This window comes from Ovis aries, chromosome 13, assembly GCF_016772045.2.
Source record: "Ovis aries strain OAR_USU_Benz2616 breed Rambouillet chromosome 13, ARS-UI_Ramb_v3.0, whole genome shotgun sequence".
In the NCBI taxonomy this organism is placed as follows: Eukaryota; Metazoa; Chordata; class Mammalia; order Artiodactyla; family Bovidae; genus Ovis; species Ovis aries.
The window spans coordinates 22865861-22886283 of NC_056066.1; the positions used below are offsets into that span (position 1 = coordinate 22865861).

The window sequence follows — 20423 nt, forward strand, 5'->3', positions numbered from 1 at the left end:
CCTAAAACGAGGCAGGCTGCAGTATATGCTTATTTAATGAATTAAACTTTCTTCAGATGTCTTTATTTCCCACTAGATTTCATGTCCTAGAAGACAGGTACATTCTGTTATCTGTAGTGTGTGGCACACACTGATATTTAATGTTTTTGGCTTGGGAGGGAAATATATATATACACTTGATTTATCTAGAAGCAGTTTACAAAATGTGGATATTATATCAAATTAACATCTAATTAGTATATATAAAGTTTAACTTTTAAAATTCATCTAGAAACTAAGAAAAGAACATGTCTGTTAAAATTAGTAAAATTTCTTCTAGCCATATGTAGAATATATTCCCATGATAATGGGTTTTTCTGAATTCCCAAGGCAGATTTTTAAAGAGGAACAACAGGATTTTTAAACTGGCTTTAGAATGTTGTCTTTTTTGAATCTCATTTTCATAAAAAGAGAAACTACATGCAAAAATGATTTTGAAATTACATGTGATTAGCTTTATACAAAAGGGGTCAAAGTTTTCCACACAAATCTTTCATGGAAACATTTTTGCAAGTTAATTCAGATAATATGTTTCATTCTCAATCAAACATATAGTTTACTGTGTCAAGTACATTGTAGATCTGTATTTAAAGTCACCTGTTACTTTTAGAAGAGTAATCTTAATAGCACCTTTTCTTTTTTAAAAATCGAAATATCCCTTTGAATAGTTTTCTTTCTCACTACTTAACTGTTAGAAGTGTGTATGTCATCTTGGGGCATACAATTAACATTGTAAAACAATGGTATTTTATTTTAAAGTTAGTAAGTTCAAAAGTGGGTCAGAAATTATACTCCTGTCAGTAAAAGTAATCTTCCACTTTTGCCATATTTTACATTTGAATTACTAACAATTCTTTTCAGTTTTATGATTAATCTATGTTACATTTCTCCATTTAATTTTAAAGACTTCTAAAAAGAAAGCTAAAGAGCAAAGATCTAGCTTCTTTAGTTTGTCCAATTTCAGATATAAAGTAAGAATTCTATATTGTGTTTTATCAGGAACAATACAGTTTTATCAGGAACAACACAGACACTGTTAATGACAAATACTCAGAATCTATAGTTAAAAATAATTTATATTCCATTTAACTTAAGTTTTCAAACTTTGAGGTGTTCCATAAGTAGACTGTCATGTTTACAGGTTTAGACTTTTTTTTTCACTATTGGGCTCTTATCTCAACGCTTTTAAAGTGGAAAATACACAGTAAAAACAATTCCTAAAAATGGCAGCTGTAGTCGCTTAGGAGTTCGAGTTGCTAAAGGACTGAAACCAAACATAGAACCTTTTAGTTTTAAGGGGAATTTTTTTTTCATAATGCAACAAGGAACTGAAAATAAAATTACAATGAAGGTTTGTTTGCCATTTTATTTGTCCAATCTGTCCCCCTCCCATCTCTAAATTAGTACACACCAAAACTTTAATTTTAAAAGATCTGTTTCCTTAGGGAAACATGAGAATCACTATTAGACTTGATATCTCAGGGTTAAGTAAAGGGATTGTGGGTATTACTGGCTTCTGAACTTCGAAGCAAAAGACATGCACCTGTTCTGAGGGTAGCAGGGATCCCGCTGAACATACTTATTCTTCTGATTGCTGGTCCATTCCACAACTGTTTGGGGCTTCAGAAAACACCAAGACTTCATCAGAGAGCTCAAGTCAGAGTGAGATTTCAAAGATTATTATATAGGACTTATCCCAAATATGAGAACCAGCTAAATTTGCATGTTTCCTTCTATTAAAGAAGACACATCAAGAAGTTTCCTGTCTTGGCACTACTCAGCAGCAGCTGTGACTATCCCCTTGACATCTGGCGAAATTGTAGTTTCTGATGGAGGAACATTTAAAGTTGACACCTGTCATTGAAACATTTGGTATACAGTTTTCAGACCAGCTAGAAACCAGTGATAGACTACCTAACTTTTGTTAAAAGAAACTGGGTAAGAAAGTTATTGCAACTAGAGAAGTCTGATTATGATAGTTTGAATCAAGACTTTCCAGGTAAAGATTCTCTCTCCTTTTGGAAACGTCCTTCAGCGACAAATGAAGTCTACATTTAAAAGACAAAAACAAATTTTTTTTTAAAATCTCATAAAAATAAGGAAGCAGCAAAGTTGGTCGTAATTTGGAAAAGTCATGGAAGATAAGACGTTTATGATATTGTTTCCTTGTCTGCTTTTCTCAATGAATCTTTAGGACTGCTAATTACAAGCTTTCAATACATTATAATTAGGTGTATGAACAGAGGTATCCTGACCCTCTAAGAATCCTCAAACCTGAAATGACCAGTATATAAAAGCTGGACTAAAGGGGAAAATATTTGACTTGAAGGCAGCACTGACAGTAATGTATTTATCAGATAACACAGTGTTATATGTGAGATTTCTCTCGACTGTCGAATCCCAGGAGACTCCACCGCGGCAGTTTGCTTGTCTCGCCGCACTAGGCTCGAGTTCCCTTGGCTCGTGAGGCTCCCTCCCGCCCCGCCGCAGTCAAGTCTGGGTTCGGTTTGTGAAGTTCTCTGACCTCCTGGAGGACGCCTGTGCCCAGAAGGTGTGACCCTCGACGGCGCACGGCTCCCGCGGCTGCCGGGAGAGCGCCGCGAGTCCGGGGTGCCGCGCAGGCGGAGCTCCCCACCTGAGGCAGCCGACCGCGCTGGGCGCCCAGGCACCGCGCCGTGACGTCACGCTGGGGACTGCGGTTGCCGCGAGACGGCCGCGTTCCGGTTCCGGTCGGTTGCCCGGGAGACGCGGGTACATAGAGAGAGTCGCTGCCGTCGGAGGCCGAGCTGTAGCCGCGGTTGCCCGCTCCATAGACTCGCAGGCCTGGCGCTGTCGAGTCAGGCACTGAGGAGCCGGTGACGGGCGCAGAGACGAGGGCGCCATGAGTCAGAGGCAGGTGCTGCAAGGTAGGCCCGGGCGCCCCGACGGGGGAGGGAGGACGGCGGAGCCCGCGGGCCGCGCGAGGCGCTCTCCAGCCTGTGTCTCTCCCCGCAGTGTTCGAGCAGTACCAGAAAGCCCGGACCCAGTTCGTCCAGATGGTGGCGGAGCTGGCGACCAGACCCCAAAACATTGAGACGCTGCAGAACGCGGGTGAGCCCTCAGCCTGCACCCGCGTCGCTCCGCACCCCTGGCCTCGCCTCGCCCGTCGCGCGTCAACCGGGTCCTGCCTCCCTTGCAGCCCCGTTCTCTCCCCAAATCTCCATTCCTGGTTGCCCCAGGCCCTCCTCTCAGCCTCGCCCTTCACCGCATATTCCTAGGCCCTTCGTCGCCCAGTGTCCCCTGGCCTCGCCTCAAGTCCCCGTCTCCCCGCTCCCCTGCTGGCTGGGCTGTCAGGGAGCTGAGAGGTGGGGACGGAGGATGGCGTCCCTAAATTCCCCCAATCCCCCGCGGAGGCGGTAGAAGTGTTCCGTCTCTTTCTCGGCTCTTTGCGGGTCAAGTTTCCAGATGGATATGAGAGAGGCCAGGCATTCCTATTTCCATCTTTATCGCAACTAGGAAAGTGTCAGATTGAAAGTCAAGACAGTACGAATTGCCTGGAAGTCATTTTATGTGAACGTGAACCTACCCTAATCAGCCCCATTTTTCCGGATGCCCTGCGTTTGATCACCTTCGACTTGACTTTCTCACACCAAAGGAATTCCAGAGCGGTTGATACGTTATTTCTCGCCTTGTGTTGGTGAAAGAGCAAAGATATGCTTGAATACTTTTCCAAGAGATTCCAAGTAGGCAGAGACCTACCTTTGAGAAATCTCTAGTGGTGCTCTTATCCCACGTCTTGATCCGAACTTAACGTAGATTCTACAGGCAGAGGAGGAATGTGTGTGCTATGTGTGTGTGATTTTCTCCTTACCTTTTCACATAATGGTGGTCCCTTCTCTCTCTCTCTCTCTCTCTCTCTCAATCCTCTGTGTCTGATTAAGGATGATTCCGCCACTACCTGAAGGTAGCATTTTATTGCTGCTGTCATCAGAAACCTCCAATTTATGGGTTATGATCTTTAAAACTCACTTAAATTAACATGGAATTAGAAGAGAATTAACATATTTCCAGGGCAAGAATTTTAGACACACTGTTTACTCTGGGTTTCTTTGAGGGGAATTAGTACTACGCTAGGTGGAAATTTCTATTGCCACTGGGAGGGATTCTGTGCTTATTCATTGTATGCTTTTATTGGGGGGTGGGAAGGAGTGTAGTTAGAATAGGGAAGGTGTATTTTATAATCACTTTAAAAAGCTATTAATTTTGAGGTAAGTGTACATCCACATGCAGTGGTAAGAAACAATACAGAGAATTCAGGTGCCTCAACACTGTAGTGTGATCCAGGATATTGACATTGATAACAATCCATCATGTTTTTTTTTTTTTAATTTTCCCTAGTTTTCTTTGTACTAGTGTGTGTATGTGTGTGTTTAGGTCTATATAATTTTATACTGTGTGTATCCATCACCATTATAGTCAGAGATTATCACCACAGGATCTCTTGTCATGCCTTTTTATAATCACACCTACCTCTCTCTTTTCCCTAACTTTGGGCAACCACTCATCCCTTCTCCATTTGAAATTTTCAAAGCTGATAATCTTTTGTCCTACAGTTGTTTCACATGGATTCATTTCCTTTCTTCTGCATGTGTATGTGTGTGCTTGTGTGCATGCGCATATATTCTCAAAGTATCCAGCACAGTGCTGGGACATACAGTGTTTCATTTACACTGACTATGTTAATTTTATTAGAGCCTGCTACATTTTTTGAATGCACTTTTTTGAGGGATTGTTTTCCTTCCAGTCCTACTCTTGCTATTTACGAGTATTTGATTTTTTGGACAGTATATATACAGCTAAACAAAAGTGTGATTTCTTAAAAAGGGAAAATGATTGACATTATTTTAGAAATTTGATAGCTGAAATATAGATTGTACAGATAACTATTAAGATACAGAATATCATGTTTAATGTAAGAGTGACAGATTATCTCTTCCCCTAAGAATACACTGTAGAATATATAATGGAATTTAATCAATACAAACAGGCTAAGTCATCACCAAAGTATAAGTGACTTAGATATGACATTCTTAAATAGCCACCTTACAGTGGCTATTTCACTTACAGTCTGACTTAGAAAAGAATGGAATACAAAAGTAATATAGCATAAAGTTTGAAATTATCTCCACTTGGTGAGAGCCTGAGATGGTTAATTTTATGTCAACTTGACTGGACCTTGAGATCTCCAGACAGTTGGCTAAACAGTATTTCTAGGAGTGTCCAGGATGTCTAGGATGGAATGGTAAGATTTTTCTTTCCCCTGAGGAACTTATTTTAACATACTTCATGTTAATCTAAATTCAACTTAAGCACCCCTTTAATAACTTTAAATAGAGACAGATATTGAATATTCCAATAGATTTATCCTTTTAATATTAAAAAACCCTGTAAGCTTTGTTATGAAAACTGCTCTTATTAGTCAATTAAACATTTAAGTGATTTCCTTTTCAAAAATCACTATGGATTTAAGATGCGTCTGAATGAGCCACAGTATGTGTACATAAATTACATATTTTGATCAATTTTTTTCCAGTCAAGTGTATTCATTTTGGTAACATAAGATACTAGTACATTTTATTCCTGACTTTGATATACTGTCTTTATACCTGGGAGAGTTTTGTTTTCTCACTTTTCTCCCGTAATAAACTGTTTAAATAAACATGTATCATGGGTCCAAAATAGTGGGAAAAAAGTTTCCATATAGACATCATGATAAATTACTGGTTCACTTGTTAAGAATTTTTAAATTCATTGACTATGAAAGGAACCTTAAAGGTGAAAATTATCGATGAAGTTTTATTTCATTTTAAAAAATCTCTGATCTTTTTCATTGTGTTTTTGATGTATCAGTGAGATAATTTGCTCTATTAATTATGTCCAAAGTAATTTTAAAACACAGTGTTGCAAGATATCTTCAGAGTATTTGGACAAAAATAGGTTTGACTTACTAGAAAAACTGTGTACAGTGTGTCTATAACCTGGATTTTTTTTCCTCATTGAGATTTTGTTCTTTCTAAATCAAAAGAACATACATGAAAACATTAAAAAGTTTGTTATAAAATCTCATTATGCAGCCTCAAACCCTATATGTCTGAGCCATTAAATCTTACAGGTATTTAAAAATGAATTTGAATACTTCCCCTCTTTGAATAATTAGTAATACTTGACTGCAGTGCTAGAGATAATACATAGTAACTTGGTGATGGACAGGGAGGCCTGGAGTGCTGTGATTCATGGGGTTGCAAAGAGTCGGACACGACTGAGCAACTGAACTGAACTGAACTGAACTGAACTTGTACCAATTGTAGAATTTCAGCATTTGGAAGTGGTTGTTTAATTATAAAATATAAGAAAGATGTTTTATGGTATACTGGAGTGCCAGGCCACTCTTTGGTTGTTTAGAAGGTCTTTTAGAATAAGCTAATAAAAGCCCTAAGAACTTGATTTTTAAACTGCTAAGCCATGTTAAATAAACTTTTTCTGAAGCAGCTACTTATATAAGAAAAGTAGGGGTAAAGTTTAAAATAATACTTTGTAATATTTTGCTTATAACCTATACCCAAGCAGTAAACATGGCAAATCAAAAGTTATGCATATTTTCAAAAGAGTAGGAATAGAAAAGTTTGCCTAACACTTTAAATATGCACCTGTATGAAGCGAATTTACAAATTGAGTCAGTTTATTTGGTTCATAATTCAAGAAAATAAGTAATGCATGTAGACATAAAATGCTTTTAAATTACATGTGTCTGGCACAGGGTGAAAATCTTCAGATATGATCTAGCACTTTGGTTTCCATGAGAAGGAAAAGCCTGTGGTAAGCATTTATGATGTATTGAAAACACATCCTGGGAGGTACATGAAGCATGATTCTCCTACAAAAACTACTTTTCTAAAGGAATTTAGAACTGAAAAAATAATTAATAAAGCAACTTCAAAAAACTTAATGAGTTATGCTCTTTAAATTTGATGTTTTTCCAGTATAAAAGGAATCTTATAGTTCTGAATGTATGATAATTACAGCACTTTTTTTTAGTGACGGGGGAGTGTTTTTCTATTTTTAAGGATAGAGATAGAGTTTTTTTTTTTTTTTTTAGGATAGTGATAGAGGTTTTTTCTTTTTTCTTTTTACATATTACTTAAGTGGAAAATATAAAAGTTTTGAACTTGTATGCACCTAGTATGTCCTATAAACAAGATTTTTCAGAGTTTTATTGTGTGTCCCAAATCATTGTTCCTATGTGGACATTTCCTGTTTTGATATCTAAGCATTGGTACATAAGTAGAAAATAATACAACCAGGACTAGGATTTCACTATTTTCCTAGGAAAAGCTGGATGATTAAAAAAAAAAAAAATCCAAGCAGTACATGAAGCTGAAAGAGTAGGTTCTTGAAATGGCACATTGTGTGGGTTAAATTTTAATGTCACAGATTAAATGGCTTTGAAAAGTTATTTCAGTGTTTTCTAAAAAAACTTCACATTTGAATGTTTTTTCAAGGCCTTTGCTCCTCAGACTAGCACCTTTTCGTATACTTTTTTGCCCAATTAATTCCTACTCATTCTTTATAGCTCTATTTAGATGTTGATTCCTCAGGGAGATCTTCCTGGAGCCCTTTCAGTGAGTTGTCTCTTATGTTTCCCTGATTGTAACATTTCTCTTTCATAGTCCTTATCACAATTGTAATAGTTTAATTTCTCCTTTCTCTACTAACTGTAAGTTCTATGCTTAACATAATGCTTAGCATAGAGCAGATGTTCAGCATGTTTAAAGAGGATGAAGGAAGGAGTAATTATTTTTCTAAGTGTTTTCATATCTCTTAGATTAGATTCTTATAACAGCTCAGGTGAATAGAGTAGGTATCATCTTCACTGTGGTTAAATCTCAAAGAAGACTGGATAATTGCCCTCATCTCTGAGTGAGTTAGTTGCCGAACTGGAACTAGGACCTGTTTCTGTATTACTAGCTGACTTTGTGCTCTTCCTGTGTTACCTGAGATATCAGGAAACCATTCATAGATGTTCTAAGAGTTTCAAATAAACCTCAGTGTTAACTTTTTTTTTTTTGGCTGAGCCACGTGGCTTGTGGGATCCTAATTCCCAGACCAGGGACTGAATCCTGGTCATCAGCAGTGACTGTGTGGAGGCCTACCCACTGGACTGCCAGGGAATTTCCACTCAGGGTTAGCTTTTAAAATACGTCATCTGTTCAGGCCTTCGGGTACCAACGACTGTTCAGTAATTGTGTGTAATGACTTTTGAGGTCTCCTCGAGGACCACTGTGGGGCCTTGAGTGGAGGCCCACATGCCAAAGAGTGACTTTAATTGATAAATACCCGGAGATTTGAGGAAATGGAAGTTGCATTTAGCACTTAAACTGGCCTCAGAGTTCTAGAAGACGTTTTGGCTTCCTCTTAACTTCTAATGAAAGCTTTATCAAACTAGAGGCTCTTTCAAATTACCCAGAGAAAGTGTCTAATCCCCGGGAAGTTGAGCACCAAGAGAGAGTACTTGAGAGAGTTGTTGGACTGACACCTGCCATCGTCAAGAAGAGCACCCGGGAGACCTCACCCAGAGAGGCCAGCTGCCCTCTGACTGACCGCCTGCCCTCCTGGGCTTTTTGAGAACATGTCAAGTAAAGCTCAGTGAAGAAGGAGGTCCTTGATATTTGTTGGTTGATTGATGTGAGCGAATACTTAGCACTTTCTTTTGTTCTTTATTTAATCATACTTTGTGTGAAGCACTTTTCTTCCACATTCACGGGGAGCAAAACTTTGGGATTTCTGTTAAGTAGATGTACTGGTCCTAGGAGAAATCCAGGGCTGTACCTTGAGAAAAAAATTGTCCTTGCTTTGTAGTTGGCCTATCTGAACACAAGTCAGACTTACCTAATTTTCAAAGTGAAGTATTAGTTTTACCAGACACCCCAGGCTCATAAGGGCAGCTCAATTTAGAATTTATTTTTTAATCAAGTTCTGTTAAAAATCTAGGTGAAAACTAGTGATATTTATGCTTGAGTATGTGTGCCTGTGTTTCCAAAGGAAATTATCTCTGTTCACTTTTCTATATAGTTTAACTTTTATCTCACTGTCGAGTTAGAATCACTGTTTAATTGTATACAAATGCTAGATTACATTAGTTTTCCATGGTCTTTGTAGATTTAGTCTAATAATATTCCCTCTTTTTTTTTTTGAGGGCTTGTTTAAAAATAGCTACTTAGACTTTCCCATGACTTTTAAAATCTATCATTGAAGACATTGTGCATTTTGCTGTTATTTTTAAAATATAAAATTATTTTAAAAGATTTTTTTATATGGACCCTTTAAAAAGTCTTTATTGAATTTATTACAATGTTGTTTCTGTTTTATGTTTTTTGGCCCTGAGGCAGGTGGGATCTTAGCTTCCAAGACAGGGATCGAACCTCCATGACGTGCAGTGGAAGGTGAAATCTTGACAGACTAGACCACCAGGGAAGTCCCCAAGTTATACTCTTTCATTCAATTGATCTTTTACTATTTATCTAAATATTATGTTCCAAGCTAGCCCTATGATTTCAGGAAAAAAATTGTTCCTGCTTCCTTTTATTTCACAGAATGGTTCTCTTTTTACTTTTGCTGCCACGAAACTCAAGTTTTATGCCCAGAGTTCAGTTGTAGAAACTATTACCTAAACTATGTTTCTGATTTAAAAACAAAACGAAACACCCAGCCCCCCTCTCCACTCCATCACTGTTAATTTTATCTTTGTATCCATATCTTTTAGAGTGAACTCTCTCAAAACAATGTAGGCAGAATATGAGTAAAACCAAAATCTATCTTTCATCTGAAGATAGATTTTTAAAAATTAATTTATTTATTTTAATTACAATATTGTGGTGGTTTTTGCCATACATTGACAAAATTCAGCCACAGATATACATGTGAAGATAGATTTTTGAACTGATTGCCTTTCAAAAGTTTCCTTTTCAGATATTACCAATGAAACCTCTGGGAGCAGGCAGTCCTTTTAGCAATGTCTTCTCTTTTCCCTGTACTAGCCTCATTCCAACATTCCAGTCTTCTCCAGGCAGATGGGTGTAGCAGGTATATATGTAAAAGAGAAAACAACAGACTCATTATTTGCTCAGAAGAATTGAAAGCAGGGACTCAAATGGATATCTGAACATCTAAGTTTACAGCAGCATTATTCACAAACCTGAAGGTGGAAACAACCCAAGTGTTCATTAACACATGAATAGACCAACAAAATGCATGTACACACAATGGAATATTGTTGTTGTTTAGTCACTAAGTTGTTTCCAACTCTTCTGCAACCCCTGGACTGTAGCCCACCAGGCTCCTTCTATCCATGGGATTTCCAAGGCAATAATACTGGAGTGGGTTGCCATTTCCTTCTCTAGGGGATCTTCCTGATCCAGAGAGCGAACCTGTGTTGATAAGGAGGCAGGCAGATTTTTTTTTCCCTGTTTTTTTTTTTTGTTTTTTGGCAGGCAGATTCTTTACCACTATTATTCAGTCTTAAAAAGTAATGAAATTGTGATATGTGCTACATTATGGACAAACCTTAAAAACATTTTGCTAAGTGAAAGAAGCCAGACAAAAAAGGACAATATTGTATGATTCCATTTATATGAAGTATCTATAATAGGCAAAATCATGGATACAGAAAATAGAGTAGAAACTACCACAGGCTGAGAGTGGTGGATATGGGGAGCTATGGTTTAATTGGTATACAGTGTCTGTTAGGAATGATGAATAGGTTCTGGAAATGATAGTGGTGATGGTGGCACAACATTACAACTGTGCTTAATGCCACTGAATTGTGCACTTAAAGTGGTTAAAATGGTCAATTTAATGTTAGGTATATTTTACTACAATTTTAAAAAGAAAAAACAAAGAAGATAAGTCACCAGGGCAGCCAGAAATCTTTACTGTGACTTCAGTGAATCCAAAGGCCTGGTTTGCAGAGACTTGCTTTCAATAGAACAAAGTTGAGCTGTGTTTATCCAGCACCTCAAATTGAAGTAATGTGTATAGAAATTATACACATGTAATATGAGACTGAGTTATATTTTTTGTCTTTAGAAATGTTTCACCTTTTTTTCCCTGGCTTATATATCCAATTGGCCAGCAAAATTCAAGTGATAGGCCTGCTGCTGCTGCTGCTAAGTCACTTCAGTCGTGTCTGACTCTGTGCGACCCTAGAGATGGCAGCCCACCAGGCTCCCCCGTCCCTGGGATTCTCCAGGCAAGAACGTTGGAGTGGGTTGCCATTTCCTTCTCCATGCATGAAAGTGAAAAGGGAAAGTGAAGTCGCTTAGTCGTGTCCGACTCTTAGCGACCCCATGGACTTTAAAAGGAATTAAGGGAAAGGTTGGTTGAGGCTATTCTATAATTTCCTCCAATACTTTTTTGAGAGCATGAGCTGCCTTTACTCATCTGTGAGGTCCCTATTTCTTGCCACTTGGTAAGCCTTGATCTATTTTTTGAATGAATAATTGTGGGCAGGATCCATGAGGTTTTTATTTTTGTAAAACTAGATAACAATGTAAGTATTATTAATAGAAGCACTGTCTCCAGTATGGCACTGGAACAAGAAACACAGAAAAGAAACTCAAAGCTATAAAGTTGGAGGTGGGGAAGATTGTAAAGATTTAGACTATAGGTTAAATTTCATAAACATTTTCACACCATTTAATGAATTTATATAGGGAAGACAAAATTGTCTTATAGATATCAGAGTATAATATATGAATGACTTTTACTATTAGATATAATATTAGATAGTACTTGTTGGTTCTTTCAGTGGAGACCCCAGTGAGTTCATTAGCTGCTCACTGAGGACCTTGTCTTATTAGATATTATAGCAGTTATTCAGACTGCTGTAACCTATGGACTCTATATTTTCATGCATTCACTCACCAAGGATTAATCACCATGGATTCCTAATGGACAGTCAGGTAAGGAAATATTTCTTTTACGTTATATATGCTCCTCTCTTTCCTCCTCCCCTCGCTCCCTCCCTCCCTTCCTTTCCTCAGTTCCTCTTGTAGCATTATCTATATTTTTAGGACAAACCTGAAATTAGAATAACAAAGTATACTTAGCCTGTGTAGGAGATAAAAACATGTTCCTGGAGATTGAAGACTATGAAGCACTAAGAGGCAATTCAAGGACTAGAAATTTGGGCAATATTTTCTCTAGTAAAAATGACCTCATTCAGATATTTTAAATGGAAACTTTAGCTTTTACAAATTTTTTAAAATTCTCATTGTCTGAACAAGGGCATATGACAGAGCATCTGCATGAAAGCCTAACTTTGATATTGAATATAGGAATAGAAACGAAAGGAATCATGTGTCATTTTATTGACCTGATATTTGCTGGGCCAAATGAAGTGGAAAAAGGGAGGAGAAAATATATAAAGCAGCAAAATTCCTTTGAGTATGTGGACAAGTGAAATATATTTTTTGGGGTAGAACATCTTATTGCTAAAACAGCAAACTGAAGATATCCAACACTGGGAGACTTGTGGTATACTAGCTAAATATAGTAACTAATAATAGATAATAATGTAATTGTGCTTATTGTGCTTAGTCGCTCACTCATGTACAACTCTTTGAGACCCCCATGGACTGTAGCCCGCCAGGCTTCTCTGTCCATGGGGATTCTCTAGGCAAGAAAATGGGAGTGGGTTGCCATGCCCTCCTCCAGGGGATCTTCCTAATCCAGGGGTTGAACCAGGGTCTCATGAATTTCAGACGGATTCTTTCCCAGCTGAGCTACCTGGGAAGCATAAGAAGTATAAACTCAGATAGATTAATTCATTCTTCAAATTCATAACCATGAATTTGATAAAATTTTGATAAAGTTTGGTATATAAATTACACACATGTAATATGAGAATAAATTATTTTGTCTTTAGAAATGTTTGACCTTTTTTCCTCTGGCTTATATATGCAATTGGCGTGCAAAATTCAAGTGATAGATGTATGTTGTATTAAAAGGAAATAAGGGAAAGGTTGATTGAGGCTATTCTATAATTTCTCCCACCACTTTTTATGAAAGTTGTAATAGAACTTTGTAATAGAACTTTCAGAGTTTTTGAGATTTAATTAAAACTTTTAGGTTAATAACCCAATATGGATTAATTTTCTATATATATTTCAAAAGACAGTTCTATCAAGTGAAGAAAAAAGAGAATACCAGAATCATCAGGAAAAAATAGCATAAAACAAGTTTATGATTCTTTTAAAACTATTCTAAGCATATTTTCACTTTATATTTTTTGCCTCATTAATATATTTATTATAAAACTTTAAATATATCTTAAGAAATTTAGCTTTTCTTTTTTAGAGTTTTGACCTGTTTTACTTAAAATGGTACATGTTCATTATTAAAAAAATCAAGTTATACTGAAGAACAAAACAACAAAAAACCCCAACTCAATTAAAAAATGGGCAAAGGACTTAAATAGGCACTTCAACAAAGAAGATGCACAAATGTTCAATAAATACATTCACCATCATTAGTGAGAGGGAAATAAAAATGAATCCACAAGGAGATACCACTTCATAGCTACTAGGACGGGTTATTCTAAAAAAAAAAAATGCAAGCATTGGTGAGGATGGGGAGAAATTTAAACCCTTATACTTTGCTGGTGGGAGTTTAAAATTATGTAGGCTCAGTGTAGTGGAAAGTGGTTTAACAGTTCCTAGATACTGGTAATGATTACACACCATTGTAAATGTGTTTCATGCCACTGAATTATACTACTGTTAAAAAACTTGAATCAAGTAATAAGCAACCACAAAGAAGAGATCAACAAATGGTTGGTTTTAGATCCAGCTTTCTAGAAGGAATCATGTTAACGTTTGGTAGTCATCCTAATACCTTATTTTGCACATTGAACTGTTTGTTGTGAGATACTTCAGAAATTATCTCTGTAAAAAGTATAGAGAATAATATAAGCAACACTTAAGGACATGGACGTGCTGAATTGTTTAACATGAGCTGTGGCCTAGGCCTGAGAAGGGGGGCTGTGTGCCTGCAAAGTTAACCAGCCCAAGCAGGATGCAAACTTGCAGCAGTGGCCTTCTGTAAAAGGATCTAACCAAGTCAAATTAGACAGAAAAAGGATCACCGAAGAAAACTGGGAACCGAGAAAAGCCAGAGGTCACATCATTAAATGTTTCTGTGATAAGCATTCTTATTCTCTGTTTATGTTATTTGATAGTACTGTTTATCTTATTTTGGTCTAATTCTAAAGGTTGTTGTGTTTTCCTTTTATTTCTATTTCACGTGTTTCTGGATATAACATTACAAAAGAATATTGGTAATATGTATCTGCTTTTATAGGTCACAGTGGTATTTTTTAACAAAAGATGTAATAACATGCAAGTTGAACAGCCCACTGTAAATTAAGTTTAAAAGTCAAGGGGCACTTTGTTCTAGTTTGAACTCCGTCATCACCTTTTTTTGTAGTATTAGACTATAACACCTTAATTAAGGGGTTGCTTCCAAGATGGCACAGGGGTAAAGAATTTGCTTGCCCATTCTAAAGAAAGTCTCCTGGAGTAGGAAATGGCAACCCACTCTGGTACTCTTGCCTGGAAAATTCCATGGACCTGGAGATCTACAGTCCATGGGGTCACAAAGCGTTGGACACAACTGAGCACACAGCACAGCAGAGTTAATGTAGAGTTGGAATATTGAATAAAATGATCCAAATGAAATAATTTACCCCACCTCGTCAATTTTCCATATTATTTCCATCCAGTTTTACGTATTCTTTAGTAAGTATGAATAAAGAATGTCTGAATTTGTAACCTGGCTCCTGCATTTTAGCTGTGTGATTTCCCTAATTTTTCTCAGCCTTCATTTCCACATCTGTAAAACAGACATGATAATAGGACCTACTTCATACATTTGTTATGAGAATTCAGTGAATTGATACAGAAAATAAGTTCTTAACAAAATAATATATAAGCTACTTTTATTATTGTGCTGTGATGATGGTATTCCTACTATGTATTCAACCCTAGAATGAATATTAATGAGAGCTAGTAATGTGACATACTTCCTTATCTTAAAGAATTTATTTATTCAGAGACAATGTCAGAAAGCTGAATTTACAGGCCTTTATGAATGGGAAGCCCTAGTCAAATGGCCCTTCTAACTCACCTGGCCCTGAAATAGATCCTCATAAAATTTCTGTAATAGACTCTAAGTTGGTTGGAATCAGAGAAAAAAACACCAGAAGACTTGAGAGGAAAGAACTGAACTGAGCCCTGAAAGAGATAGGGTTTGCAAAGGCTGTTGTGGGGAGGCGAGGGTGGGGTGGGGTGGGGGGGGCACGTGGGGTTGAGGGCAGAGGAACACAGCTCCTCAATACCTTCCCCTCCACCCTCCACCCCCCATAATCCTGCTAGGAAGGCTTTCTAGCCTCTGTGTGCTTTATAGCCTCTCTCTGCATTCCTCGTGACATCACACGGCTAGAGTTTGCCAAATCAGGGATTTAAACTCTGGTTCTCCAAAGCCGTTCTTAGTTCCATGCTAGGCTGCTGCTTTGATAATTGCAGGTTATATTATTCTATACTTTGTCCAGTTGGCTGCTGCTTAATATCCTATTAGGTTTTAGTGGATGATTTTTGTTTGCTTGTTTTTAATGATATTTCCTTTTGCATTGTCCTATCTGCATATATGCTGAATGGTATGTTTGCTTTTTAATTTAAAATTTGCTGATTTCTTATTTCTTGTAACTTAGGCGTAATGGCTTTGCTGAGGCCTCTTCTTCTGGATGTGGTCCCAACAATTCAACAGACTGCTGCTTTGGCTCTGGGGAGACTGGCTAATTATAATGATGACCTGGCAGAAGCAGTCGTGAAGGGTGATATTCTTCCACAGCTTGTTTATTCACTGGCAGAACAAAATGTAAGAATTTTTTAAAACCACAGTTATATGATTTTTGTTTTGGATTTTAAAAAAATTGATAGTTTGGGTACAATTGCAAGTGTGTAGGCATAGAATTATTAGGATATTAATACAACCTTCAATTCTTTGAACTACACACAATAATACCTTTAGGGTGTTTTACTTTGGGGATAATAGACAGCTTTTCTGCATTACTGTTAGTATAGGAGAAAACATATTAAAGTTTTTAATGGAATTATACACATAGCAGTGCTTTTATATATGGTCTTATTCAAGTTATAGGATCAGTCTTCGAAAGATGTATGGCACCCTGGGCAGATAAGTTACATACAGTAGTGTTGTGTTATTTGCTCAGTCCTACTCTTTGCCACCTCATGGACTGTAGACTGCCAGGCTCCTCTGTCCATGGGATTCTCCAGGCAAGAATACTGGAGTGGGTTGCCATTTTCTCCTCTAGGGATCTTCCCAACCCAGGGATCGAAACCAGGTCTCCTGGGTTGAAGGCAGATTCTTTACTGTCTGAATCTAGTTAATAGGCAATGGAAGAGATAGCTTTGAAGCAAGGAGGAAGAGAAGCATTTGAAAGCAAGGAGAATGCATGTAAGGGAAGGTTTGACAAAGCATTTTTTGCCAAGCATGCAAGCATGTCAGGCCTTTTAAAGGTCATCTAAGAGTGCTTCCATTTTTTCCCCATCCTGTCTGATTCCCTTTATGTTCCTAACAATAGTTAAGGATCTTCCTCTAGGTAGGGTCTTTGCCTATTTGTTCCATCCTGCTGATTTATCATAACCTAGGGATGTATCTTTCTTGACATGTCTTTAAGATTAAATTATCTTTCTTACACATGTGTAACCAGAGGACAAACAATTCAATCAAAAAACGGACAAAAGACTCACACAGACATTTATCCAAAGAAAATGTACTAAGAGCCAAGATGAAAAAGTACTCAGTGGCATTAGTCATTAGGAGATGAAAATCAAAACTGTGAAGAGCCAGCATTCTACCTACCAGGATGGCCATAACAAATAAAAGAAAGAAAAAAAAAAGGAAAATAGCAAGTGTTATTGAAGATGTGGAGAAGTTGTGTACAGTGGCACAGCTGCTATGGAAAACAATTTGGCAGTTCCTCAGTAAGATAAACATAATTACTATATGACCCAGCAGTTCTACTCCTGGTTATATTTCCAAAGGAATTGAAAACAGGTGTTCAAGCAAAACCTGAACACAAATGTTCATAGCAGCATTATTTACAATAGCCAAAAGAATGACTAGATAAAGTAAATGTTATATATCCATACAATGGAGTATTATCAGTTATAAAAAGGAGTGAAGTACTGGTACATTCTACGACATGGATGAACCTTGAAAAATTTATATTAAGAGGAAGAAACCAGACAAGGCTACATATCGTATGATTCCATTTATATATATATCCAGAAAATGCAAATCCATAGAGATGGACACAGATTAATGATTGCCAGGAGCTGGGGGAAGAGGGGAGTGAGAAGTGGCTACTTAATGTAGGGGATTTCTTGTTGGAGGAATGAAAATATTCTGGAACTGGATAGGTATGGTTGCACAACATTGTGAACGCACTAAATGTCACTGAATTGTACACTTTAAAATCGCCAATTTTTTTTTTTTACAAAATGAAATAAAATTCTAATTGCTTTAAAATGTGCCTTTTTTTTTTTGTTTCAAGATTGGAGAGTCATTTGCTAATGACTTTTATCTCTAGGAGGAGTTAAAGAAATTGTATTTTTCTTGTAGGCGTTCTTTCTATCATCAAATGCTTGGACTCTTAGCTAGCTCCTCTGAGGGCAAGGTCTGTGTTTGATATCTCACATAGAAGGTTCTCTAAGGTTTTCTAAGTGTGAATGAGTGGCCATTAGTTAAAGCAACAGGGCACATGTGAGGAGAAAGTGAGAATGGGAAGCATCTTCACAGGCTTCTGTCTCCTTCCCCTTCCAGGCCTTTAACCCATTTCTCACATGAGATTTAATCTCTTCTCTATGCGTACAAAGTCCTCTGGTTTGGTTTTTCCTCCCTTTTCCCTCCAGGTTTTCTTTCGTTCCTTCCTTCCATCCTTTCTTCTTTCTCTTCTCTTCTTTTCTGGCAGTTCTTTTGGTGAGGCATTCCAGGAGAGAAGAGAGTTACAGATTTGGAGAAGCAGAAGTTAAGAGGAAGGGGGAGTGAGATAGAAGAGTATGAATTCTAGGCACTGTAGTTAATGCTAACTGTTGGTGCTCAGTAAAGTGTGAATTTGAAAATTCTGCAATAAACATTCAAATCAGCTTATGGTAATGACAAGAAATGTATCACTATTATTTTTCCACAATCATGAGAAAATAATCTATGGAAAGCTACTTTAAAACTCTTCTAATTTTTGTAATGATTTAGTAGATATTTGGTTACGGACTTGTAAAATTAGACTTTGTAACAAATATTTTAATGTCTATATATGTTGATATTTAAGAAACTAAAGAAATATATCAAATCAAAACATTGTTACTAACAGTAGATTCCTTGTCTTTTCAACATATCCTAATTTTAAGATATAATCTGTTAAAATATAACTTTTGTATTTTCTCTCTCATATAATTTTTTTATTGATTTTTAGTATTTTAGCCTATGTAAATAGAATGCTTTCAAAACAGTTGCTGTAGTCACCTAGTTGCTTTTTTTGTATACACTGTGAAGAAATAGAAACTTTATCTGATGATTGCTAAGTGCACCTCAGAGCATAGTTGTTATTTCAGGATAACACGGGACACCAGAAAGGTTAGTTGAGGTCATGCTTAGAGACTGAGGGCAAGTAAAGGAAATGAATTTGTCAGGTGACGGTTTAGTTGCACGTGCTAACAATCTAGGAGTTCCCACAGGACAAACAATACCTTTCACTGTAATGCACAAACATAAACTCCCATTATTTTATGAGTCTGTAGGAAATACAATGCTTACATTTTATTTTATGCAGTTTCCAAATGCATGTTTCAGAGTAAAACATTTGAAATGAAATTAAAGATGTACACCGTTTCAGTTCAGTTAATGAACAAAAGCAATGGGGAAGCCTCAAAAAATCAAAATGATTTTGCAGGATGTTTTTCATCTTTTGTATTTAAAAAACTGCAGAGCTTTTTTTTTTATTTTAAATATCAGTGTCATTTTTTTATGTTTGTTGTGGTCTATTTTAACTTTTAGCTTGATTCACATTGAGTTTTGTCTATTTACCCTTGTAGCGTTTTTACAAGAAAGCAGCTGCCTTTGTGTTACGAGCAGTTGGTAAACATTCTCCCCAACTAGCTCAGGCAATAGTTGATTGTGGAGCACTGGACACACTGGTGATTTGCTTGGAAGATTTTGACCCTGGAGTCAAAGAGGCTGCAGCCTGGGCACTTGGCTATATTGCAAGACATAATGCAGGTAATGACCCTTATTATAAAATAGGATTATTAAAGTTTACATTAATTAGGTAAACCTGGTTTTGCTTACTAATAAACCATAGATATGAGGTCTTCATGATGTGTCCATACATTATGGGAGATAAGTTTTGAATGAAGGCCAAATTGTTTGGATCACAAATTCATAAAAAAAAAACCCCAAAAACCCTATACATGTCAGTCTTTATCTTAGTTAGCAAAAGAGACATTTGAAGACAGAGTGTGAAGCAGGGGAACATGGGGAGAATGAGATATTGATTGATTTAAAGACCTTGGTAAATTGGTTCTGTTACAAAATTATTAGTTTGTTACTCTCCAGGGGACATTGGGTCTTCACTCTCACTTATGGTAGGGTGTTCCTAGGTAGCTGAGAGCCATGTTGTATGAGTGAATAATGTTGAAAAGATGTGGGCATGGTAGCTTTCTAGAATATATTTGTATTCAGCCCAAGATTGGCAGGAAGACGGAGAAAGAGAAGGAGCGCCTTTTCTTACAAACTGAGCTCAGTGAGGCCATCAAGAAGGGACCTGGGCCTCTTGTGTGAAGGTTGTGCCGATACACTTGATTGGTAAAAAAGACACAGTGAACAGAATTGCCCCCACCACTTTACAGAAGTTGCTAAATAATATGCAAATAACACAATAAGAGAATAACAGTTTTTTAAACATGTAAAAATGAAAACTTTGCTAGTAATCCAAGAACTGCATAATAAAACATCAGTGAAAGTAAAGCAGAAAAAAACCCAAGTGGTTAAGAGCACTGTGGCCTTAGCTAGAATCTGAGTTTGAGTCCAAGTTCCAGTTGTTAGTTGCTGTGTTACCTTGGACATGGCTTTTAAACTGTCTGCAACTTAACTTCCTCATCTGAAAGAAAGGTTGTACTACTTCCACATTTGTTGTGAGATTGATGAGATAGACCAGGACATGGTAAATATTCAATACATTTAATATTATTAAGACTGAAGATTTAAGAGGG

At 37.1% G+C, this 20423-nt stretch overlaps 1 protein-coding gene across 6 annotated transcripts in view; it reads left to right on the top strand.

The window, feature by feature from the left end:
• Positions 1–2792: 2792 nt before the first annotated feature.
• The window catches only part of SPAG6 (sperm associated antigen 6), a 111131-nt gene continuing 93500 nt past the window's right edge, over positions 2793–20423 (top strand). For 5 of the 6 annotated variants that reach the window (XM_060397326.1, XM_004014220.6, XM_060397327.1 and 2 more), the window contains exons 1-4: positions 2793–2945; positions 3034–3129; positions 15842–16008; positions 19248–19431. In XM_060397326.1, the coding sequence (XP_060253309.1) occupies positions 2921–2945; positions 3034–3129; positions 15842–16008; positions 19248–19431 (472 nt within the window). In that variant the 5' untranslated portion in view covers positions 2793–2920. Of the gene's footprint in view, positions 2946–3033; positions 3130–12001; positions 12036–15841; positions 16009–19247; positions 19432–20423 lie in introns of those variants that run through there. The other variant, XM_042230509.2, reaches the window with a different exon arrangement.